The sequence below is a fragment of the Balaenoptera physalus genome, assembly GCF_965194825.1.
Source record: "Balaenoptera physalus genome assembly, chromosome: 12".
In the NCBI taxonomy this organism is placed as follows: domain Eukaryota; kingdom Metazoa; phylum Chordata; class Mammalia; order Artiodactyla; family Balaenopteridae; genus Balaenoptera; species Balaenoptera physalus.
Window position 1 is genome coordinate 96,661,482 of NC_138897.1, and position 25,284 is coordinate 96,686,765.

The 25,284-nt window shown below is 64.1% G+C and overlaps 1 protein-coding gene across 8 annotated transcripts in view; it reads left to right on the plus strand.

The window, feature by feature from the left end:
• The window catches only part of FBRSL1 (fibrosin like 1), an 86,755-nt gene that overhangs the window by 33,447 nt on the left and 28,024 nt on the right, over window positions 1-25,284 (plus strand). For all 8 annotated transcript variants that reach the window (XM_082418458.1, XM_082418451.1, XM_082418453.1 and 5 more), the window contains exons 4-5: window positions 1,746-1,781; window positions 20,533-20,562. In XM_082418458.1, the coding sequence (XP_082274584.1) occupies window positions 1,746-1,781; window positions 20,533-20,562 (66 nt within the window). The remainder of the gene's footprint in view (window positions 1-1,745; window positions 1,782-20,532; window positions 20,563-25,284) is intronic.

Below are 25,284 nucleotides of genomic sequence, written 5' to 3' on the forward strand. Positions count from 1 at the left end.
CCCACCTGCCCAGGCGGACCGGCCTGTCAGCTCAGGCTGGCAGTGGCCTGCGTGTCCAGCAGTCCAGGTCTCTGCCTGGATGCTGAGGTGGCCACTGGGGGCCACGCGGAGGGGAGGGTGCCCCGCCGAGGCACAAGCTGGCCTGTCAGGGGACACCCTTCGGTGTCCTGCCTAAAAGACAGGTCCCTGAGCTCAGGTCCCGGGGTAGGTGTTCTTGGGGCCCAGTGTGGGGATGACCCAGGCAGGCAACACACAGGAGCTGCCGCTGGGATTTGGCCCACAGTGGGGATGCTGGGTAGCCCTCCAGGGCCCCTGGGTCTCCCTGGACCTTGGAGAAGGGGATGGGCAGGTGATGTAAGGGCTAGGGGTGGGGACAGAGGGGCCCCAGGGGGAGGGACGACTCAGGCAGAAGGGTTCCCAGGAGGAGGCATTGCTCCTGGAAGAGGCCTTTGTCTTCTTGACCCCCAGCTGCAGAAGTGGCCGCAGAGCAGAGACGGGTTTTCTGCAGGGCTAAATGGAACGAGCCGTATCTCATTATCATTTAAATGGGGGCTGGGGGAGGGCGGGCACGGGAGGCCGGGAGGAGGGCCTAATTGCCCGGCTCCGATCTTGTTGCCACAAGATGGGAAAATAGGCTGGTAATTGTCTGGGGCCGCGGGGGCTGCCCTAGTTCGAACTCCTCTAATTGCCAGCCGCGGTAAATGAACGGAGACAGATTCTGAGCACAGTGCCAGCGGTGTGAGGGCGCAAGCTTGGGGGCAATTATGGCACCCTACCCACCCCCATCAGCAGGGCCTGGGGCTGGGCCACCCCTGGTGGTGAGGGACCCCCACTGCGGTGAGCTCGGCCTGGCAGACCCCCAGGGGCTGGCCCGGGCCGGCCAGGGTCTGCCTGGGGCGGGGAGGGGTGGCCTGGCCTCAGCTGAGCAGAGCAGAGTGGGCCAGGCTGCAGTGGTCGCCCCTCCCAGAAGAATCTTGGCATCTGGACCTCAGTGTGGCCTGGACCCTGGTCTGTGGGTCCCACACACCTCAGACAAGCCCACTCTCGCTGACTGTGCCAATGTCCCCCGCACACACACCTGCCCGGTCACCATGTCCTGTCCGCCTGGACCTCAGGGCTCAGCCCTGGGGAGCTGGTGAAATGCACTTGACTGGTCTCTCCCATCGGATCCGAAATGCCCTTTTGAACCAGAGGGAGCTCCATCAAGCATTGCTGGGGTCCCCTCACAGGGCCTCTGGGGTGGCTGCCAGCCTCCAGGCCACAGCTGACCCCCACATCTTGACATCTGAGGCCCCAGTTGCCCAGCTCCTCCTCCAGGAAGGCTTCCCGAGGTTTCCCGCTGGACCCTGTGACCTGGGAGGCTGGTGGGTGGTGAGGGAAAGGTCGACCTGAGCACAGAGAGGGGTTCGACCCCTGGCCCAGAACCCTGTGTGGAAAGGTGGGGTTGGTCCTCTGGGAGGGGCTGAAATCTGGCCAAGGGCTGAGCCCCTCCCCGAGGAACGTGGGGAGGCCCCTCTGGGCTGGACCACATCTCCAGGTCTCGGGGTGGAAGGCTCCTGGTGCAGGTCTTTAAGCCAGGCCCCAGGCTGATCTGGGCTCCATGGTGCTCGGCGTGGCCCCAGGCCAGAGTTCCAGCAAAGACCCTGGAGGGGGCTGCCGGGCTCTGCCTGCTCAGGTCCTCGGAGGAGAGGGTGGCCATCAGGGGCTGCCGCCGGTTCCTGACTGTCCTTCTTCCTTCCCTGCAGAGCTCGGCGCAGGCGGTCTCAGGCAGAGGTTACTCCGTAAGTGTCCCGCCCTGCTTCTGCTGTCTGCTCCCCGCACCCCGGCCCTCAGGAGCCCCGACTGTGCCAGGCGCTGCCCCCAGGCTGGAGGGGGGGCTGGTGCAGGTTGGGGATGGGGCCAGAGTGGGCGGAGGTTCCGAGGGAGCATCCCTCCTGGGGTCCTGCCCTGCAGCCCTGGCCTGCGAGGAGTGTGGGTGGGCCGGACACTCTGCCTCTGGGTCCTGTGGGGCAGCGCTTGGTGTCAGGGGTCCCACCCGTGGAGCAGCTGCCCCCCAGTGCCCTGACACCATCTCCCGGACCATACTCGGCCGGGCCGGAGAGTCTGGACCGGGGTGTGTGGCCCCAGTCCCTTAGCTGTCGTCTGGAGCCCAGGGGCAGGAGGGGGACGGCCTGCTGCCGCCTGATACTCCAGCCAGGGGGGGGCCCCGTCCCTGTCCCCCAGCCCCCTCCTCACGACTTTATTTCATTTCCTCTTAAGTATCGGGAGGACTGTTAATGACACCATAAAACCCAGAGCTCCATAAAAGCCATTTCTGCAGATTTACAGCCGTTTCGGCTCATTGGAGGGCAGGGTCCTGGGCTCCGCCCGCCTCATCCCCGCAGCCCCTGATTTACTGCGAGTTCCAGAGTTCCAGGGTTTGACAGGCAGCCTCTCTAAATCACAGGGGCTTTTTATAGGGTGTGTAATTAACCCATTAATTCCCCGGGTGGCAGGGACAGCCATGGATCCCTGGCCGTCCTCTCCCCCAGCTCCCCGACCCCCAGGGTCCGCTGGCCCAGGCAGCCCTGCCTTCTGCCTCTAACCCCGGGCCAGGCCATAGCGTCTTCGAGCCTTTGACCTGGGGGGCTGGACACTTCTGGGTGGTGGTCCCAGGGCCGCCCGAGGGGTGTCTTCCTGGGGAGGCCTCTGCCCTCCTTGGGCAGCCTTGGTGCTCTCATCTGCGGTCACGGTCATGGTCGGTGGCCCGTGCTGCTCCTTCCTCCCGCGGGCCTGGGCGGTCCTGACACACCAGCCTCCCCGGGAGCTGACTGTGTTGGCAGTGGCATTCAGGCCAGGAGCTGGGCCAGGACCAGGGCTGTGGGAGATGGTTGGCAGTGTGGTGCAGGTCGGCACTGGGGCGAGCTGGCACGGTAACGGGGACAGTGGGGGCCAGAACGCCCACCGGCCTGCATCGGTCCCAGAGGGTCCAGGAGTCCCGAGAGGCTGGGCCCAGGGAGGCCCTGTGTGGAGCTTCCCGCTGTGTCTGAGACGCCCAGGGCAGCTGGGGTCTCCCTGCCCCAAGTCTCCTTGCCAGAGCTGCTGGGCGGCCCTTCTGCTTCCAAATCACCATGTGTCATTCGTGGTTTCTCCCCAGAACGCTGCTTTGAATGTTTCCTGGAGAAGAACCTGTAATTAACATGCCAGCTGCTTGCAGCTTAGCTCTCTGCCGCCGCTGCACGGGAGTGACAGATGGTGGCGGGCAGGGGCCCAGCCTGCTGTTCAGCCGTGGGGTGTTCCTGAACCATGTCTGCAGACGCCTGCGTGTGCGCACCAGGCCCTGGTGTGAGCAGATGTGTCCGCAGGTCCTGACGTGTGCCGGCCAGCGCTGCAGGGCACGCATGGTCAACCCGGCCCTGGTGGCCCTCTTGCCCAGTTGGCGTGGTAGCAGGTGGGGCTGCCCCTGGGGCTGGAGGAATGGAAACAGGCCCAGAGGACCCTTGCCCAGCAGGCAGCGGCTCGGGGCTGGGGGCAGGCAGGCGGCCCTGCCAGGAGCCAGGGGGCTGGGGTTTGGAGGCCAGCTGGGCCGAGCTCAGGGCGGCTGCAGTCCTGCCTCTAGATCCAGATTTCACTGTGGAGGCCTCAGACACACCTGAGGGTGCCACTCAGGTTGGGGGCCATGTCTGTGTGTGGCTCTCAGTGAAAGGGGAGTGTGTGTTGTGTATCCCTGTGTGTTGACATGTGTCGGTCACATGCACGTGCCTTGAGGCGGTGTCTCTGTGTGGCCGTGCGGCTGCACGCCTACGCGTAGAAGCGTAACGTGTTTCTCTCTGGCCATCTGTGTGTGTGTCTGGGTCTTGTCCTCTCGAATGTCTGTCTGGAGGTGCCCGGATGTGTCTGTGGGTGTAGCAGGTGGGTGTGTGCCTGCCACACGTGTGTATCTGCATGTAAGTGTCCATCTGAGAGCCTGTGTCTGGACGTGGCACGGGTGCCTCTGTACATGTACAACTGTGATTCTGCAGTGCGTGTGTGTGTGTGTGTGTCTGGCCACGTGGCATTGCGTGTAGGTGTGTACCTTGGCCTGTATGTCCCTTGCCGTCTGTGCGTGTCTGCAGTTGGGGCCTCAGGCCCAGCAGGGGTCATGCTTGTGCTTGCCTCTCCCCAACAGTGTCCCTCCCCCCGTACTAGGTGACAGGGCGGGGGGCGGGGGCATTTGTCATCTGACCTGGTTTATAGACCGTACTTAAAAGAGTTTAATTTGCCGAGATTTATCCCCAGCAAATCCCCAATTGCCGTTCATCCCCAACAGCGTCCGTCCCGAAAGCTCTGTGCAGCCTCCCCAGCCCGCCGTCAGAGGTGCGTTAGTGCCATAGGATTACTTAGAAAGTAATTTTCCTAATTTGGCTGCTTGCAACCAAGGACACGAGGATTCGTCTCCCGCCGAAGCTGGGGACTTGGGGCTTTCCTCTCTTAAAGAGAAATGAGTATCTAGACTCCTGCCGAGGCGGGAGGCCGGCCCTGCCCCCACCCTGAGCGTGCTGCCCGGGGACGGGAGCGGAGGACGCCGAGCAGCAGTGACGCCGCAGTGACCCGGGCAGGTGTCCCACGGCCACCCTCCGGGGTGGACGTTGTTATCCTGGCGATGACTGCCCACCCTGTAGATGAGGACGCTGAGGCACGGGGGCAGAGACCCCGCTGCAGCGCCCACTGTCAGGAGGGGTCTCTGCTAAGGGACCCCCGGCACTGGCCACACCCCGACGTCCCTGCCGTCCCCTCCCACCCAGCCCCGCCCCGCCCCGGCCCCTGGTTGTCACCAATGGGAGGACGCCTGCCCTCCACCTCGCCCGCCTGAGCCCAAGGCACAGCACCTCTCCCACCCTCACTGGCCAGTCCCAGCTGAGCCGCGGTCCTCCCGCCCTCCCCTGGGCTTGGGTGCATTTGTTTCTTCCCTCCTCCCCTCAACACACCTGGGTTGAGCGTCTGCTCTGCACCGGTCACCGCCCACCGCCCGTCATGGCGGCTGGAAAGGAATCAAACAGCCAACGCCCCTGCCCCGGGGATAAGTAGCGTCCCCCATGGAGGTGGTGAGCTCTGCGGAGGAGTTTGCGTGGCGTGGCGGGAAGGCCTCCCCACCTCGCCCTGACACCGGAGCGGCCCCGACACACACGCACACACCGGGAGCGAAGGCCCTGGGCCGGGGGGCCCACGTGTGTCGGGAACAGTGCGGGGGCGGCCAGTGAGCCTCTAACTCTGGTTCCCAGTAGAGCGGCGGAGGGCTGGGAGGAAGGGGCACCTGCCTGCACCCCGGCCTCCAGGATGCCCAGGCTCACCTGGGTCGGGCGGGGCCCCACCTGCCGAACCTGCTGGGGTGGCCCCCATACACACATACACACAAGGCATCGTTAGCTGATGGGCGTGACTGCCTCAAGGGGGTTTCTGGAAATGACCTCTGAGCTGTTGGCCGGGCTGCAGAGAGCCTGCCAATCTCACATCACCTGCACTGCAGCACCAGCCCCGGGTCTCAGGGACCTCCACACCTCGCATTCCTGGCGCAAGTGGGCGAATAAGACGTGCCAAGGCCCAGCTGGCGCCCTGCCCTGGGGCCGCGGAGGGGGCTGCTGCGGCCTGTGGCGCGCCCCTGGCTGGTCCCTTCCCCTCGGAGCCTGGGCAGTAGGGCAGAGTTAAAACTAGCAGCTGGCGTGGCCCAGGCAGAGCCGACACCAGGGCTGGCAGGGCCCAGGCTGGCGCTGTGCCCAGCCAGCTGTTGCCGAGGACGTCTGTCTGGAGGGGCGGGGAGGGGTGCGGGGGCTCATTGTCGAGGAAACACCTCGACATCTGGGGGTCACGGGAGGCTCCTTTCCTCCCCCGTCTGGGGCTTGCTGCCAGCTCGTGGTTGGTGGCCTCAGTTCCTCTGACGTGGCCTCGCCCGGCGGGCTGCTTGGGCTTCCTCGAGCGCGGTGGCTGGTTCCCGGGGTCCCGAGAGCTAGGAGGAAGCGGCAGCGGTGCTGTGGCCTCAGCTCCGGGTGGCACGGCGTGGCTTCCTGAGGCTCTGTTGTTGTAAGCAGCCCTTAGGCTCGTGGGGAGGGGCTGTGGACGCCCCCCTCTCTGGTGGGAGTGTCAGCACCTCATGAGAGGGCTGCAGGCACCTGGGCAGCCTGGGGACGCACAGGCCGCTCACGCAGCGGAGCCCCTACCCACCCTGACGAGGCCTCTCACACTCGGGGCGCAGCGGCTTCTGCGGGGGAGGTCCGCCGTGCACGCGTGTGTGACAGCTGGCACCAGCCCGCGCACAGCCCTGGGAGGTGCGGCAGTGCACGAGGCCAGCTGAGCTCCAGCCGCGCCGGCAGGGCCGTGTCCCGTGAGCCGCGTGTGCACGCGCCCGCGCCCTGTAGGTCCTGCCAGCCTTCCTCCCGGGCGCGCTCGTCGTGGCTCCCGGCTCCACGCTCAGGTTTCTGCCCCGTCACCCTCTCTGGCAGGAGCGAGCGTCTCAGCCCTGCCTGCTGGGAGCCCCGGTGTGGGACGCGGGAGGGCAGAGCAGGTGGCCCCCCGGGGACGGGGTACCTGGTTGGCCGCCTGCAGGTCACTTGCCAGCTTTGCCCGTAAGCCAGGGGCGATCGTGGCTGAAGATGAGGTGCGGCACGTGGCGGGGGAGTTGGCTCCCGTGAGCCCTCAGGGGCGGGAGGGCTGGTGGACGCAGGCGGCGAGTCCTGCAGGCTGGCAGGGGCGCCCGGGGGGCCCTGGGCCGTCCTGAGGCCTGCCTGCCCCTGTGCCCACCGCGGCCGCGGCTCAGCGCCCTCAGCCCCTGCAGCGGCCCCTGCTCGTTCTGGCGGCCGGGCCTCCTCTGACCCGCCCCGCTGCCCCACTCGCAGCCCTGCAGCAGGCTCCGTCTTTACGAGGCGGGTTTACGACACCCGTTACCCTGCTCCTCGGGCCTCTTCCGAGCAGAGCAGCCGTAATTTGTACAAAAGCAATGAAAGCCCGTCAGGCTCTCCCTGGAGCCGGGAAGTGCACCCTCCTCCCACCTCTGAGCACAGGACCGTCCTCAGCCGGGAAGGGGCCGCTGGGAAGGGGTCGCCAGGGACGGCAGGTGTGCGGTGGGCCGTGTCCTCACCTGTGATGCAACCCCAGCCCGTGCCCAGCCAGCCTTCTGTCAGGAGGCACCGTCTGCCCATACATCAGTCCGTCTGTTCGTCCGTTCTTCCATCGTCTGTCCTTCACTTGGCCCACCTCTCCGGGTCCTGGGGTACAGCCGTGCCCCACATCTGACCAGGTGGAGGACCCGGAAGTCCTTCCCTGTGGGCTGATAGAGAGCCTGCGTCCCGCTGCCCCTGTCATCCAGCACCTCTCCTGGCCTGGCCTGGGGCAGGGGGGTCAGCACCGCCTCCTCGGCCAGTTGTGAGGGATTCTGAATGTGGCATGTGGGTACATCCGCGGTTGTTATTCCCAGGGAAGCAGACCGTGATGTGTTCGCCTTGGGGGCCTTCGCCGCTGGGAGGAGGGCCAGGAGGGGAGAGTGCCCAGGACAGCGGGACCGTTCTTCATCGCTGACCTGGGTCGGTGGATGTGGCACCAGGAAGGGCATGGCCCTCAGGGCCTCTGCTCGGCTTCCTGTGAGCGGGCACTGGGTGGGGGGCCTCTCCAGGCAGAGGGCAGCAGGTTCTTCCTAAAAGGGGTCTAGGCCCCAGATAGAGCAGGGACAGAGTAAGTGATAAATAAGAGGAGCAGGTGACCTGCACGGTGCTGTAGGCGTAGGTGGTGCAGGCAGAGGGGTGCTGGTATGGGGGGTGGGTGCTAGCTTTAGAGGGGGTGCTGGTGTAGAGGGAGGAGTGGTCAAGGACTCGGGATTTCACCGACACGAGCGGCCCTGAGTGGAGCCGTGCGCGGCTGACAGGTCTGCCTGCCGGGGCTTCCCGTGGGCACACTCTGGGCCCCTCTGCCTGTGGCCATCCTCTGCAGGCAGCCGGGTCCTTGGCCCCTGACTCTGCTGTCCCGCATAGAGGTCAACCTGCCAGGGCGGGGTGTGCAGCAGGCAGGCCAGGGCGGCACGCCCTCCCCCTGAGGGCTCCAGCATCTGGGCCCCTCCGGGGTCCTGGGGACCCGCCCTCCCGGCCAGGAAACTTCCTGCGGCCACCCTCTGTCCGGCCAGACGCTGGGGTGGGAGAAGGAGGCGTCCTGTGCTCCCCGGGGGTCCCTGGCCCAACCTCTTGGCCCTGAGCCCGCATCACTCTCTCCGCCCCACTGCTGTATCCTGCTCGCCCTCTCATGAAGCAGCGCCCCAGCGTGTGCTGGGGGGAGGCCGTCTCAGAGCCCCCGCGGGTCACAGTCAGGTTGGGGTGGCACAGACCTGGACAGCCACCTGCCTCTGGGAGCCCTGGGCCCTCAGGCCCCTTGGCCTTTGGGCGCTCGACCCAGCAGGACGGCTTGGCCCTCCGGGTCGGTGAATATTCTGGCTCCTAGCTCTGCTCTATCAGGAACACGCTGGAGCCACCTCCGGGAAGGTCATGTGTGGCCCCCAGGTGTCGAGCAGGGGAGGAGCAGGGATGGCAGAGCCAGAGGCCACTAGCCCCTGCCCGCCTGGAGGCTGCACTGCCAGTCCGAGGTCCTGCGAAGCCTGAGGGGGTGAGCGGCCCGCTGGGCAGGGCCTAGCAGGGTCTCAGGTCGGGAGAGGAGGTGAAGCCGCCGGGCCGGGTGCCGGGACCCGGTGCCCCAGTCTTCTCATCTGTAAGACAGTGGAGCCCCGGGACCCGCCCCACAGGGCTGCGGGGAGAATCCGCGCGCCTGCCAGGCACCTGCTGTTACTCTCTGCGCTGTGCGGCGGGTCGCTGTCACGTCACGTGTCTGCCTAGGCCTGTGGCCTCTGCGCCGCCCGCCCTTGGGGCCGTGCTCCACCGGGGGCACAGCAGAGCGAGTCTTGGGGTCCCTGCCCTGGCGGGGAGATGGTGGGAGAAAGCAGATGCATCAGCGGCAGGTGCTTCCAGGAGTGCTGGCTGCTGCGGAGGGCATCTGGGGCAACTGTGCCAGCGGTCAGGGGCAGCGTCCCAGGAAGAGCCAGCAGGGAGGTGGGGCCAAGGGCAAATGCAAGCTGGGGTGCAGGTGCGCCAGGGGCCCGAAAGGAGGAAGGGAGGGGCCCGCCAGCCCATGGCTTCAGCAAGGCTCGTCCCAGCTGCCCACACACGTCAGGCGTTGGCGCCCCTCTGGGTGGGTGGCTCCACGGGAGCTCTGGGGAGTGGTCGGCAAGGCAGACTGGAAGCTGGGGGCCTGAAGCTTCAGGCTGGGTTGTCCGGGCCTCGGGGGTGACATGGGTGTGTCACCCGTGTGTATCTTGTGCTGTCATCTGAGCAAGCGTCGGATTTAGTGGCAAGAGAGCATTCATTCGTGAGAAAACCTCAAGTCTCCGTGGCATTTTGCAACCATCTTTAAAAGGCTCCCCCCCACCCCCCATTATTTTATTTCAAACCGGCAGCAGACCCATGAAGAGGCCTCAGCCCGCTGCAGAGGTAGGAGCTGCGGCGCACGCACCAGCCCGCCTAGCGTTATGGAGCCGCTGACGGGAGAACACCCGCAGCCGGCGCTTGCGGGGTCAGGCCTTCAGTGGGCCTTGGATTTGGGCCCCCCTTGGGCACTTTGCAGGCACTACCAGGAGAAACCACCCCGGACACCCTACCGTGCCCCTGCCCTACAAGCTCCTCCATCCCGATGCCGAGCCCCTGGCCTCCGTACGGGGTCCCTCCCCTCCCCTGCTCTCCATATGGAAGGCTCTGGGACATTCTAGAAACCACTGGCCCCCAGAGCTGCACGTGTTCTAGCTGTCTTGTCGTATCCCACTGCTTTGTGCACTCAGCTCTGGGCGTGCTGCCCCCGTAGCTGGGCGGCAGGCCGCAAGGTGGCCTCACTCACACCCTTGGCTCCTGGGTGGGCACGGACCCACCCTCTCCATGGCAGCTCGAGGCCCTCCACGGGGGTCTCCCTGTGGGACAGTGGGGCAGCGCGGGGCTCTCAGAGGGCAAGGCAGCCCTGGGGCTGGCCTGCTGGCACGTGTGCCGCTTTCCATCGGTCAGCTCAGCCTCGCCAGCCCAGGCCCAAGGGGAGGGGATGGGCCTCGGCCCTCAGTGGGAGGGTGACCAAGAACATGCCTGCTGCGGTGTGGCCCTGCCACCTCAGGACCCCCCTCGCCAGGCCAGCGAGCTTCTCACTCGTGTGTTTGTCATCGGTTGCTAAGTAACCAGTTGCCCTGACTTAGTTGCTTAGGGCAGCAGCGTTCACCATGACCGTTTCTGAGGGCGGGCATTCAGGGGCGCTTGGCTGCGGACCTCTCCAGAGCGCAGCCTGCGGGGGGGTGTGAGGCCGAGCTCTGGACGGCGTGGTCACTCCGCAGTGGGATCTGGGAGGGCTCGTGGGGGCCACCACAGCCCCCTCCCCAGGTTCCTCCCCCGCCCCTCCGGGCAGGCGGCAGCTTCTGCCCCCCGGCCGCACCCCTCCCGCCCCTCTCGGCCTGCTCCCACCCTGAGGCGGCTGCAGAGGCGGAGATGCGGGGGCGCCCTCCCCTCCTGGCCCAGCCTGGGGTGCGGGCAGACCCTGGCCCCTCAGGTTAGCCCAGAGCAATTCAGGCCCCTGGAGGCCCCGCCCCCCTCGCACCTTCAGGCAGCACGAGCCAAAGACTCTCGTCCAGTCGGGTCCTGTCCCTAGAGGCTGGACGCCGACGCTCTAGGGAACCCCTCAAGGCCACGGCCACGTGTGCCAGGAGCCACGGCTGGAGGGAACGGTCATTCTGGGGAGCGGGTGGGCGGCGGGCAGGCCGCTGGGAGTGAAATTCAATTATGTGGAACAGGCGGGGCTGCCTGGACCCAGAAGGTTAGGAATTAATGTTAACACCATTCTGGTTAAGACTTTTTGTGTTGATAAATAATTCATAAGGCAGTTAGCGCTTTGAGTCTGACAACAGGAGAATATATTAATACGGTCGACTCCAAAAAGGTCAGCGGCGGGCGGCAGGGCCAGGGGCCATCTTTTATTCATTCCTGACATGGGATCGTTCATTATTCCAGCCCAGCGAGGGCTGTGGGGAGAGCCGCTGATGAGAAAAGGGAGAGCGGGTTTGGTGTGACCCACCGTCCTAGGTGTGGACCCAGGCCCCAGCAAGGCCCCTGAGACGGAGCCGAAAGCGGCGGGGTCTGCAGCTCAGGCGGGGCCAGGGGTGGGCGGGAAGTGGGTCCTAAAGCGGCGACTGCTGGCCGTCCCCAAGTATTTGTGGCACCCTCGCTGTGGGCCAGGTGCCACTCCAGGCCCCAAGGTCAGAGGATTGAAGAGAACCCAGAAATCCCTGCTCTCGTGGAGGCCATGGAGGGAGGGGCAAATGGGACAGGGGAAGCGAGTCAGAGGGGTGTCGTGTCAGCAAAAGTGCACAGAGCGGATGTGGAGGGCGCCCTGAAGCTCCGGGTCCAAGGGTGCCATCCATCCGAGGAGAGGCTCGGAGGAGGGGCCCGGCCTCTCGGGGTACCTGCGGCATGGGCGTTCCTAAGGGGAACAGAGTGCACGGGACCCTAGCCATCACGTGAGCATTTGTGTGTCAGTGTGTGTGTGCTTGGGCATGTGTGCAAGTATGTGTACAGGTGTGCGCGTGTACACGACAACGTGAGTACACGTGCGTGCATGCAGGTGTAATTACAGTCACAACGTGGCCGGCCAGTGGCGGGGGGATGTCAGGTGAGCTGGTGGCCCGTGAGGCCTGTGGAGATTCGGGGACGTCACGTTTGCCCCGGGCATGAGGCGATGTCACCCTTGGCACTGAGCAGTGACGTGGCCGCCGCTCTGTTGCCAGGAGCTGCTGGAGGGGACCGATGAGGCACGGAGCGGAGGAGGGGGGCTGCAGGGACAGACACGTTTGGCCCATCTGGGGGCAGCAGATTTGCCTGTCGGCTGGCGGCGCCTGCAGGGAGGGCTTAGGGAGGGCTCCCCGGAAGGACGGGGCTGCCCTCCGCGCCCAGTGTCACAGCACCCTGCATCGCCCCTCACGGTGGGACCACGCAACCCCGGCACAGAATTAGAAAGCTACAGGGGCAGAACTGATGGGAAGAGAAGTTGCTGGGGGAAAAGGGCTCGTTCATGATGTGAGTGCCGGGCCTGAGTCCCGGCGTGGGTGCGCAGAGCAGAGGCCGCGGGGCGCTCGAGTGTATCCTCGTGGCTCTTGGAAAAGTTACCCACAGGGAGGTGCCCCAGTCCTCCTTGGTATCTGTGGGAACTGCACCCGGAGAAAATGAAAAGTAACTTTGTGTTTTTCAGAACAGGGTCAAGGCTCTGGTGATACCGAGCAGGTTGTCGGCTTCGTGAACTTTGTCTGACAGAACATTCCAGAATTATGTGAGGTGCTAGGCAGTGCTGTGGGGACGGCCCCCAGCACAGGCAGAACGCCACTCTGTGTGACACCCAAAGCACCCTCTGGATGCCGACCCTCGAGACCCCGTGAGGGGAGGAGGAGGGTGGGACCGGTCAGTTGTCAGGGCCTAAGTCATCCATCTGCTCCTTCATTCCTTCCCTGCCTGTGCTGTCTGGGGTCTCTGTGTACACCCACGAGTCATTCATTCATTCGTTCCCTACCCCTTGCTGTCTGGGGTCTCTGTGTACACCCACGAGTCATTCATTCATTCGTTCCCTACCCCTTGCTGTCTGGGGTCTCTGTGTACACCCACGAGTCATTCATTCATTCCCTGCCTGTGCTGTCTGGGGTCTGTGTACACCCACGAGTCATTCATTCATTCGTTCCCTACCCTTTGCTGTCTGGGGTCTGTGTGTATCCCCCTTGAGTCATTCATTCATTCACTCCCTACCCCCTGCTGTCCAGGGTCTGTGTGTACCCCCCAAGTCATTCATTCAGTCACTCATTCCCTGCCCGCGCTGGACTGCAGGAATGAGATCTTTGTATTTTTTTTTTTTTGGCCTTGCCGCGTGGCATGTGGGCTCTTAGTTTCCCGCCCAGGGATGGAACCCGCACCCCCTGCATTGGGAGCACGGTGTCTTAACCACTGGGCCGCCAGGGAAGTCCCGGAATGAGATCTTTGTTCTCAGGGAACTTGGGTTTCACTGGAAGGAGGCTGATGATAAACAAATTAGCAACTAACTGAAGATGGCTGCAGGGCGAGGTCAGGACTGCATAGGCGGCTGTGGAGCGCTGCGCCCAAGCTCAGCTCAGGGGAGGGCGGGGAAGGCCAGCCTGGCAGGGTTATGGGGGGCGGGGCAGCAGGCCAGTCGCACAGGCCAGGCGTGGGAAGGCCTGGAATTCTGTTCCAGGTCCTCCTGAGGTTGGCGCGTTGGGAGGGGGGGCTTTTGCTGTGTCGGCCTCCCCTCTCACTGGGCACCGGCTCCACCCCAGACTCTCCCCACTGAAGACAGACCACGCGCTGGCCACCCGTAAGCCGCGGCGTCCACAGCGACAGCTCAGGCTTGGGACCTGGGATGACGCCGGGCTGCCAGCGAGACCCGCCCCGTGTCCCCGGTGGCTTCCCTCAGAGGCAGCTCTCAGCCGCGTCTGAAAGTGCAGGAGGGGCCCCAGCCCCCCGTCTCTCAGGCCCCGTGAAACCCGTGGCCCGGCTGCAGGGCCGTCTCTTCTCAGCCAGGCTTGGCGGCCGCTGTGGCCCCCAGAGCTCCACCCACTGCCACCGCCGGCGGGGAACGGGCTGCGGGGCTCAGCCCTCCTGACCCGGAGGGGCCTGGGGCCGGCAGGTGGGCCGTGTGGGCTGAGCACCTGGCCCAGGTGACTCGGGCCCCTCTGTCCCCGCTGCGCCCACCCCGTGACGGGTGGCGTCCCCACAGCGCATCCCTGCTCAGTGGTCCCCTCACAGAGGCGTTCCGCGCCCGGCTATTAGGAAGCAGTAACTTAATTGCTCGTTAATTGAGTAATTAGTGCTTTATTTTGCTTTAAAGCCTAAACACTCACAAAAAGTGACTTAGCTGAGTAAACAAGAATGGGATTTTCAGGATCCACCATCCAGGTATCATGCCTAATTAATCAGGGCCGACTGTGACTTCCTGGGCCGAGGGGGCCAGGGGCTCTTTGAGGGGCAGTACTGGGACCTCAGTGCGGTCTTGGCCACCACGAGGGAGTCGCTGGCGTGGGGCCCTGACCACGTGGGCAGGTTAGGACTGTGGGTTCCGGAGCCTATCACCCACCCTCCAGCCATGCCCTGGGAGGACGCCCAACCGCTCTGCCTCCGTTTCCCCGTCCGTAAGCAGGTAGATCTGTGGTGGGACTAGTGAAGTGTGTGGAAGCAAGCCCAGTGAGCAAACACAGCGTCAGCCCCGTGCCCTGTGGTTTTCTGGGCCTCTGCCTCTCTTCTGCCCCCACTCCTGCCAGCCCTACGGTCCCAGGGCTTGCCTGGGGTTCTAGGGCAGGTGGACAGTGGCACAGGGCCATTTGCGGCCTGGACCCAGCTCCCGGCCCCTGCTCAGTGGCCATGTGGCCGCAGATAAATCCGTTTACCCTTTGAGCCTCTGCTTTCTCATCTGTGAAGTGGGCTTGTGCCACGGTGAGCACTGGTGGCTGCAGCCGCCCTTGAAAGGAGGGTGGTGCCAGCCTTCTCCAGCCGTGTGCCCAGCTCCCAGCACGTCAGACCCGGTCACCCGACAACCCCGCGGGCACCCCATTCCGCAGATGAGACAGAGGAGGCCCCAGCACTGCCCTGGTGGCACCCCCGCCCCTGAGGGCCCCCAGGGTCTACTTCTGACGGGGGTGGGGTGGGGGGGTGCCTGGCTGAAACCCTCAGCCGCGGTGCTCATTTACATGATGGAGGCGCGCATACAAGGATGAGAAGTGGCCTTCCCACTGCAGAGCGTAACCAGACAGTGCTGCCTCTTCCCAGGCTGCTCCCTGCCCAGCTGGGGTTCACAGCTCATTTGGCTCTGTATTTTAGCCGAATCGCTTAATTGGCATGTGTTCTACATCCCCATAGAGCGTTTGCAGCAGAAACGAAGGTGACATTTCCGCCCGGGCTGGGGCCCCTCTGCTCCCCAGACAGCGACGCCCCTCTCTTCTCCCCCAGTTCTTCCAAAGCGGCTCCAAAAGCAGAGTGTTTAATAAGCTGGAGCTGACGTGCGGGCCAAGGGCGGGAGCCCCGAGCGCAGACACGGACTGTCCACACAGCCACCGCTCCTGGGCCCGCGTGGCCCCATGGCAGGTCGCCTGACTGTTCAGGTGCCGCACACTCGTGGGACATCTGGCAGGACACGCTAGGGTAGAGCGCCCCCGGACAGGGTGCCCAGGTGCTCACGTGTGAGACGCCTTGGAGCACGACTCCCATGTCTTGGCGCTCAAGCGTGCACAGGGCACACATGAGCCACGAGAACACGCCCAGCGAGCGCTGCCCGCGCCGAGGACTGGTGCCACCTGGGCTTCCCCGGGCGTCCCCTGGCACACCTCCGGCCACGTGGCTACGACCCAGGGCGGGGGTCAGCAGCGGCTGCCCAGCAGCTCAGACCTTCCTCGCCGCCACGCCCAGGTGGCCTGAACAGAACGTCCCGTCACCTTCCGCTCACACACAGACCGCGGATCCTGCCTACTTTTTCGGTTCGCAGCTGCTCAGGCCTTTGCAGGTGACGGTGCCCACTGGGGGCCCGGCCCAGACCGGGGGGAGGGCCCGGCCCTCCTTGGCCCCCAGCAGCTCTGCAGTCAGGGCCTCTGTGGGCCCTTGTGCAGCTCAGGCCCCGCTGCTGGGCAGGGGCCCGGCCCACCCCCGCCTCCAAGCGCCAGGCCACGCTGGCCCTGAGCCTGCTGGACCCCTGGATGGAGGTGGGGCCGTCTGAGTGAGAAGAAGGGCCGGGGCGGTTTCACACCCTCCTTCCAGCAGCCCCCTGGCAGCCCCTCGACCTGTGTCTCCATTGCACAGTGGAGACCCCGCAGCGATCAGGAGGGACAGCCCCGCCCCCATGGGTGACCTGGCCCAGCCCTGGGTGCTGGAACGTCTGCTGGGGGCACGGGCTCAGCGGCAGGGCGCCCTGCCCATGAATTTTTCATGCCTTTGTTCGAGGAGTGGGAGCGGCAGCCTTGCTCAGCGCTGCTGCGACGCAGCGGTAATTAACGTTCGCTCTGAGAGAAGAGCAAGGCCCGTCTCTGCGGCTGCTGAACAACCGTGTCGATTTGTGGAGGCCGATGAGCAGCCCTCGCCCCAAGCAAGTAGCTGCCCAGGTTTCTGGAAGGGTCTCGGTGACGGAGGCCAAGCTCTCCAGACCTGCTGTGCAGGTGCCCCCGGGGAAGCAGGACTGTCGGGCGACAGTGTCTGTGCCCAGGCCCGTGGATGACCCAGGTGCCTCCAAGGGCTGGTCGGGTGATAGGGGAGAAGGGGCTGGGGCAGATCACGGTGACGGCGAAGGTGTCAGTGGTGATGGTGAAGGTGACGGTGATGCTGAAGGTGACGATGATGAGGGGGGTGACACTGAGGAAGGTGGAGATGACGACGACAGCGGCTCCCATTTATGTGCCCGGACTGCCAACCAGCTGCTGCCCTGAGCACCCCACCCACACTGACCGATGTGACCCCAAGCCCCCGCAGCACCGAGGCCCCCGTCTCGGCGGACGAGGAACTGAGGCCCAGAGAGGTGAAACGAGCGGCCGCCATTACCGGGAGTGAAGGCAGGACGGAGCCCCGGGCTCCGGGACCCACCGTGGGGCTATGTCCCCAGCATGCGACAAGGGCCAGCACTCGGGCCCTGGACGTCAGGAGAGGCGGGGAGGGGGCCCAGCGGGGCCCTGCCTGGCACTGGGCAGGGCTGTCACGCGGGCATGTGGCTCCCCGTTCTCAGTAAGGCGCAGGATCTCATGAGAAATCTCCAGATTTTTAAATGTTGGCAGCAAATTTTTTTTAAAAATTAGGCCAGTTAGGCCAAACAAAGCCTCATCTAGCTTATGGCTTCTCACGCTGTGTCTCAAGGCCATGTCCACCCATGGATGGGTCCCTCGTCATGTCACGTCCGTGAACGTGGGCGACACGCAGCTACCCTTGGGCATCCCCACGTCACATCTATTTGCGTGAGTGACACAGTGGCCTGGGACATGGAAGAGCTGAGCTTCGGGGCTTTGGGATGCGGGACCCTGAGCTCACATCTGCCTCTGACCTACACTGGGTGGTCTTGAGCTCCCAGTGGGGTGCCTCTCCCCAGCCCCTCATTAGAGTCACCTGGCCCAGGCTTCAGGCTGACGGGGTCTGAGGCCCCTCGGGTGAGCTGAGGTGCACTCAGGACTGTAAGCCTCTGGGCTGGCTGAAGGGTGGACAGAGGGGATGGTCCTGGATGAGTGGGCCTGCTGGTTCATTGTTTGCTGGCTCGACCAGGCTGGGAGGAACCGGTAGGCAAGTAAAGGGGTGCGCTACCTCCTGAGCGGGATTGGAGCTGGGGGCAAGCAGGGAAGGATAGAGTTGATGCTGGGCTCTCATCTGGGCCAAGGAGTGCTCCCTTTCTGGCCACCAGCCATCAGGGTCAGGGGCAAGAGCCGGCACTTCCAGGGCTGGGAGACACCTCCCTGAAACTCTCAGGTTTTGGCCTTCAGCCATTCCAAAGGGGAACCTCTCATTCTCGGCCTAGTTGGAAGACAATAATAATTAATACTGAGTGATGATGGTGGTGGTTATGGTGATGGTGATGATGGTAATGATGGTGGTGACAGTGGTGGTGGTGATGACGGTGATGGTGATGATGGTGGTGGTGGTGATAGTGATGGTAATGATGGTGGTGACAGTGGTGGTGGTGATGACGGTGATGGTGATGATGGTGGTGGTGATAGTGATGGTGGTGGTGATGATGGTGGTGATGATGGTGGTGGTGGTGGTGATGGTGGTGGTGGCGGTGATGGTGGTGATAGTGGTGATGATGGTGATGGTGATGGTGGTGGTTATGGTGATGGTGATGGTGATGGTGATGATGGTAATGATGGTGGTGACAGTGGTGGTGGTGATGATAGTGATGGTGGTGGTGGTGGTGATGATGGTGGTGATAGTGGTGGTGGCGGTGATGGTGGTGATAGTGGTGATGATGGTGGTGATAGTGGTGATGATGGTGATGGTGGTGGTGGTGATGGTGGTAGTGGTAGTGGTGAAAATACAACCACACGGTATATCATGATGAGTACACACCCAGCGCTGTCCTAGTGCTTTGCATGTATTCACTCATATAAGCTGTACAACAATCCTGTAGGTGGGCTGTTGGCTCCGTTTTACAGAAGCATAACTGAGGCACAGAGAGGTCATGGCACTTGCCCAGGGCTGCACAGCATAGGTGGCAGCACAGCGTCAGAGAAGGCGTCTGCTCCAGAGCCCATGTCTTGGGCTCCCACCATACCCAGCACATCCCTTGGGGCCTAGGGTCTGTCCCCTGCTCTGTGGACTCCCCGCCTGGACCCCCACCCATACCAGGATGACGCTCTCCAGGACCGCCCAGCCCAGCCCAACCCCGTGAAGGTCGCCTCACTCAGGCAGCTCCCACGAGACAGATGTGGCTCTTTTTCCCTCTTTGTCCTGATTAATTGCCTCATTCAATTCCGACTCTATTGCAGTTAAACATTAATTCAGTAGGACTTAGTAACGTGAATTCATCTGCAGCGCAGCCTGTGCTGGCTGAAAACGGTGAGTTGTTTGGTTAATTATAGGCTCCGTGGACTCTCTGGAAAGCACCCTCACCCCCTCCTCGATGTCAGATCGTTTAGCTGTCACCAGTGGCACCGTCTGAAAGCGCGGAAGGGATGAAACCGGGCCTGGGGTGGAGCAGGGCCAGGCCTAGGGGTGCTTCCAGGCTGCCCAAGGGACAGTGTGCTGCACCCGAGGCCCGGCCCCCTGATGGTTTGATGGGATTGCAGTTTCCACCTCAAGGGCTTGTTAGGCATAAAGAGGCCTGATTGGGGGTGTCTGGCAGCTCGGCTAATTCTGCAGCATCAGAGGGGTTCCTGTCCCCCACAGCCCCCCTCCAGGCCGCGCTCCCACAGGCCACGACCCCCCGGTTCCCCCCACCCTTCCCTCCTGGCACAGAGAACGCCCGGAAGTGCTGGTCATGTGACCGCACAACACAGCTCAGTCCAAGCTCGCTGTGCGGTGAAGCTCTGCATGTTCTGGCCACTCACCTTTCCAGCCTCATCTCCCACCTCCCCTCCTCGCCTTCCTGCTCTGCCTCTGGGTTTCAGCCGCCCTGCTAGAGCCAGCCAGCCATGAGGGGCGGACCTGGCCTCTCACCGTGGCTGTACGGCCAGGAGACTGGGCCCGTGGTCCTTCTGCCATTTGTGAGGGGACACCCGCCCTGGAGGTCTTGGGCCAGGCCCTGCAGGGTGCAGTGCGAGGTTGGGGGGCAGAGGGTCCACGGGGCTGCTGTCAGCCTCAGGAAGATCCCCGCAAATGCCCATCCCCCCTGTCCCCAGGGACACTCTCCGCCTGTGGTGAGTGGCTGATAAAGCACAAGGCAGGTCGCCACAGCTCCGTGAACCCTGTCATTGAACCCACCCCGGCCCTGGGGCACGGAGGGCGTGTGCCCGATCGCAGAGTGGGTCTGGTGGAGGACCCCACAGAAACAGCACGTGTCTGTGGAGCACCTCCACATGTCTGCCTGGGGCCCATCACCCTCCTGTGCGTCCCGGGGAGATTTATTTTCAGCAATATAATTCACTTGACATAAACGTGTCACAATTACAGTTGCTGGGAAGAGATTCTTTATGGTTTATATTCTTTTAGGGGGAAAATTGCTGTGGTTTCTAGAGCAGGCTTTCTTTTTAAAGCTCTGCTCACTGAAAATGGAAAACGAGGATTTGTTTGCACGATTTTCACAATCTTCCCTTAACCAGCTGCGCTAACCCGTGGAGCGGTTTCTGCTGGGGCATCTGCAGGGGCGGGCGGGGGGAGCAGGTGGCCCCCACCCCGGCAGGCAGCACCTGCAGCACAGGCTGTCCTGACTGCTTGTCTTCCACGGGCCGCAGCCCTCACTGCCCCCCGCCCTCCCTGCGGCCCCTTCAGGCCACCCGAGGCTGGGCCTCTCTGTCTCCCTGCCCAGGCGGTGCCCAGAGTCCCTCCCCTGAGCCCTGGTCCGTCGGCCTCGTAACCAGCCAAGGGCCCCTCGCGTCTCACCGCGGCCCCCCCACTGCCTGGAGAGCTCAGCACCTGGGAGGGAGCCTGAGGGGGGCGGGGGGCTGCTCCACGTGTGTCCTGGGGTTACCGGGTAGCTCGGGCCTGCTTGGGCGTGCCGGTGCTGGTCTGCATCTGCCTGGTCACGTGCGCTCCTCTGTCTCACCTCTGCCTCGCCTTCCCCTACGACCAGCCCCATGCCCCGGTCCTCGATGGAGCTCCCACCCAGGGCTTGCCTAGGCCCCCAGATCCCTCCCAGCTCCCTGCGCCTGGGCCCCTGGTCCTGCTGGCTGGGGACACCCCCATCCCAGACCTGAGGCCCCGAGTCGGGGCGTGGGGCGGCCAGAGCCGCCTCCTCTGGCCCTGTCCCCCAGCCCAGGCCCCTCCCACACTCTCACCTTCTCACCCCCTAGCCCCCAACCCACCTGTGGGGCGCTGACTCACCTCTCTCTCTCTCTTCCCCCCACTGCAGTGCGACAGCGAGAGCGACGGGGATGACAAGGTAAGCCTTCCACCCCCTCCCCCGCCCCTCCCGCTGACCTGGACCCCAGCAGGCTGGGCCCTGGACCCCAGGCAGAAAGGTCGTGGTTCTCCTGTGGGGTGTGCGGGTGACTGTCGCCTCCCCGACCTGGCTGAGGGCCAGATGCGGTAGACGTCCACGCTGGGACCTGGGACGCTGCCCGGGCCCCTTGGGGCTGCAGGACCGGACCTCAGCTCCTGGCCTGTCGGCAGCTGTCTCAGTCCAGGGTTCCCTGGGATGGGGGAGCCGTGGGCAGAGCGGGGGCCACACTCTGTTGCGTTTCCATGCTGGGGGCCGTAAACATCACCCCAAAACAGAGACTTCCGCTAATAGCAACAGCGCCTGGCCCCTCGCAATTCCCTCCAACCCCCCGCTTTTCAGGAACAATGAAGTTTCTACTAACTCGGGATTTATGCAGTGGGAGAGTTAGCACAGGGACAGCCGAGGGGCCTTCCGGCGGTGCCGTCATCCTTCTGCGTTCCTTTCCGCAGCTCCTGCCTTGGCCCTTGGGGTTCGGGAGTCCTTGCTCCTGGCCATCTGCCGGGCCCTGTGTGTCCTGGGGGAAGGGGAAGAGCTCTTGGCTCAGCAGGTATTGGCAGAGCACCTACTGTGTGCTGAGCTCTGTGTGGGCAGGGATACAGTGGGGGGTGCCGCTCGGGACTGCCTCTCGGGGGCAGCGACCGGGGGCAGCGGCCAGAAGCAGCGTGAGGCCCAGCGGGCGCAGGCGCCCGGCACTCACCGTCCCAAAGCCTTGTGGGGCAGGGACTGTCGCTTCCTGATGTAGAAGTGGAGACAAGGCACAGAGAGGGTAAGGAACCTGCCCGAGGTCACACAGCTGGAACCCGGGCAGGCTGGGTGCACCGTCCTTGGGGAACGAGCTAGCAGCCCACCTGAAGAGTCTTAGGTGGTGAGACAGGCAGGAGGTGGCCACGCCGACGTGATGGAGCCCCTTGTCCTCGGGGTGGGGCCCCCCCGGGGGTGGCACCGGGCACCAAGGAGGACAAGTGTCCAGGCAGTGGGGCCAGTGTGCATGAGGGCTCTTCGTGTGAGGCGGATGGAAGGGCAGCTGAATACCGACTGGTGTCTAGGCAGGCTTCTGTGAACTGGAGCGTGGTCCTGTCGGGAGGTCTGTGCGGTGTGAGAGCCTCGGTTGCTGCCTGTGGGGTGTGCCCTGGCCTGCGTGGGCAGGAGCTGTGGACGGACAGGCGGCCAGCCCCCCTCGTACAGGCTTCGCACTCAAGCACAGAGCCGCCTATAAGCGCGCGAGCAAGCGTGGGAAGGGCCCAAAGGCCGGCTAGCAGGGAGCTCAGGGTCCGGGCAGGCCTGCAGAGGGTGCCTGGGGTCCGGACGACCAGCCTCGTGAGGTAGGGTGCTGGTCTGGGCTGGGCGAGCGTTTACCCCAAGGGCCGGGAGGGCGACGGGAGTCGCGTGGTGAAGGCAGGAGGGGCAGGTGTGGGCGGGTGAGGTTGAGGATGTGCCGTCCGAGGTGAGTTGGCCCAGAAGCCCCGTGTGGAGTCATTGCTGTGGTCGAGACCGTCCTGGGAAGGCGCCAGAGGGCAGGGCAGCTAGGAAGTGTCTGTGGTCCGAGTGCTCCCCGCTCAGCCGTCCTGTGAGTGGGCGAGGTGTCGGGCCGCCGGAGGGCACTGGGACAGGTGCCGCGTTTTCGCAGGAGCTGTCGCTCCTGATGTCTTTTTTTTAATATAAATTTATGTATTTATCTTTGGCTGCGCTGGGTCTTCGTTGCTGCGCGCGGGCTTTTCTCTAGTTGAGGCGAGCGGGGGCCACTCTTCGTTGCGGTGCGCGGGCTTCTCATTGTGGTGGCTTCTCTTGTTGCGGAGCACGGGCTCTAGGTGCACGGGCTTCAGTAGTTGCGGCTCACGGGCTCAGTAGTTGTGGCTCGCGGGCTTAGTTGCTCTGCGACATGTGGGATCTTCCTGGGCCAGGGCTCGAACCCATGTCCCCTGCATTGGCAGGCGGATTCTTAACCACTGCGCCACCAGGGAAGCCCCACTCCTGATGTCTTTAATGTATTAGATCGCAGCACCTGGGAAATTGCTGTGCTGGGCCATCACTTTCAGCACCTCCTTTAATTGAAAAGCTGCAGGAAACGCTCTCTGAGGCCACGGGCTGCTCTGAGGGGGGTGTGGGGAGGGGCTTCTGAGACCCTGAGGCTGCTGACTGCTCTGTCCAGGGGCCCCTTGGTCAGCGCTGGTCCTGGCATGTTCCTCCCTCCATCCCTCGGTCCACCCCTCCTGCCGGAGCGAGGACCCTGGAGTGGAGACCAGGCGCCGGAAGGGGCCGAGCCGGGGCACAGCCCCACATGGCAGCTCCGACCAGGCACGCCGAGAACTTCTGCCCAGGGCCGTCAACCCCGGGCACCGAGGCCGGCAGGCTATGACCGAGGGCTAGCCGGAGGCCGTGGCTTTGGCCTCCTCTGCATTCACGCCCACCCGCGCACTGGCAGTGGCCCCGAGCTCAGCCTGGCCAAGGACTGACGGCACAGCAGGCGCGGTCACCAGGGGCGGCCGGGGGTCCTCAGGAGGAGGGGCAGAGCCCAGTCTTCCCCATGGTGACTGGGCCCCCAGTGGGCTGCACAGGCGATGCGCACGTGTGACCGCCCCTGGCTCCGGCGTGGGCAGGCCTTGGTGGGGCCCAGGCAGGGGGAGGGAGAGAGAAGCCTCCCACTGTTGCCACCTACTCCGGGAGTGACGGGGTGCCTCTCCTGGGCTATGGTGAGCTCTGAGTGAGCTAGCACAGGGTGACTGAGCCTGCCATTTGTTTGTGGGGCGGTGGGGCCCCTGAAGTGGGCAGAGCTGGGCCATGCTGCAGAAAGCCTCTTGGCTGATGAGCCAGGGAAAGGTACAGGATTCCTCCCCGGTCACCCGAGTTTGCCTTCTCCATGAGCACATGGGGCTTTTGGGACACTAGGGTGTGTTCCAGACAGCTTGAGATGCAGGCCAGAGGCCAGGGCCAAGATTCCATGCAGCTGACCATGGTGCCGCTCGGAGAAGGGGGCCTGGACGGAGCCCAAGAGCGGCCTGGTGGTGGGGAGGTCTTGGGGCTTCCTAGAGCAGCCCCCTGGGATAGGGGCCCCCTCTAGGGCCCCAGGGCTATTCACCAACCAGCATGGACAGATCTTGGTATTTCTGCCGCCGGGATGGGGATGTGTGTGGTCAGCACTGGCTGGGCTGTTGTGACTCGCCAGGCCCTGCGTGGCTGCCCGGCTGTAGGTCTGGAGGCCGCAGCTGCCCTCGCCCTGCCCTCACCAGCTCTCCTGTGGGCGTGGCACAGTCTCCTTGCTCGCCAGCTCACATCTCTGCCCTTACCAGAAAGATGCAGAGACCTCTGTTGCCTACATGATAAAGTCCCTACCTCTGTCCTGGCTTTCAAGGTGCAGACACCAACTGTCTACCACATGGCCCGTGTCAGGGAGGAAGCTGTAATGGAACTGGACTAAAGAAGGAGTTTGCATTTCTCACCTAAAGGCCTGGATGTGGACCCTCCCGGCTGGCATGGCCTGTCTGTGGTCATCAGTCTCCTCTGTCTTTCTGCTTGGCCATTCTTGGCATGTGGCTTCCTTCCTCATAGTCACCTCTTAATCCACAGAAGCAGCTGTAGCACCAGCCATCTTATCTGCATTCCCCTTTCCCACATCATTGATCTTACAACCTGACTGATCACCTCCTGCGTGGTGAGGCAGGGATGATGTTGATGTAAAATGTCCAGTGGGGCCGAAGCAGAAGGAGGGAGGGAGTGGGTGAGCTCAGAGAGGCCACACTGTAAAAAGTCATGGCAAGAAATTCAGCTTTTGATCCAAGTGCGGTGGGGAGCCACCATCCTGGGAGGTCCCTGACACACAGCCTCACCCTGGCAGTGCTCCCCGGGGACACTAATTATGTACCAAGGGTATCACCTGCGGTCCAGACCTCTGTTTCCTCCATGGCAGGGACACCCGGTTACTCGAGGCTGTTTGGGTCTGAGTTGGGGTGGTGGGTATGGAGAGACCTTTGGAGTTCCTTCTGTCCTTTACCCGAGCTGGGTTTCTGGGCAATGAGTAACTTCCTCTGGGCCCATCCAAAAGCAGGCGCAGGTCAGAGGGCCACGGTGGACACTTGGCTGGGGCCTCGGCCAAAGTTACCATCCCCCGCCTTCCCCACCCCATAGGGCGGGGAGAGCAGAGAGAGGCGTCCGTCCTCTGCGGTGCTCCGGGGCAGAGCCCTGCCTTTCCGAGGCCGTGAGAGCACAGGTGGCAGGGAAAACACCGTCCACTGACAGCAGTGCCCTGGCCTCCCCTGGAGCCTGGCCGCGAACAGGCTGAACGAAGCTGGGACAAGCTTGACTTGTCACACTCCTCGGTGCACAGCAGGCTGGAAGCAGCGGTCAGAAGGCACCCGGGCTGCTCAGGTCGGTGAAGGAGACGCAGCTGGGTGTGCAGGTGGGGCGGGAGAGTGAGGGCGGAGCCCCGTGCCCTGGGTCTGTCGGCGCTGACTCCACACCCGTGCTGGGCGCTGGGGATGGCGTGCCAGGCAGGCAGCCCCAAGGAGGCCTCCTCCTGAGCAGGGCGGCGGGAAGACCAGCGCTCCGTCTCTCCTGGCCAGTTTGCTCCTCCCGCGCCTGCCAGCGTCTGAGGTCAGACGCGCCTGCACCTCCAGGGCCCACTGCTGCCCCTCCTGCCCCGCTTGCCTCCCCGGCCCCGGGCTCCTG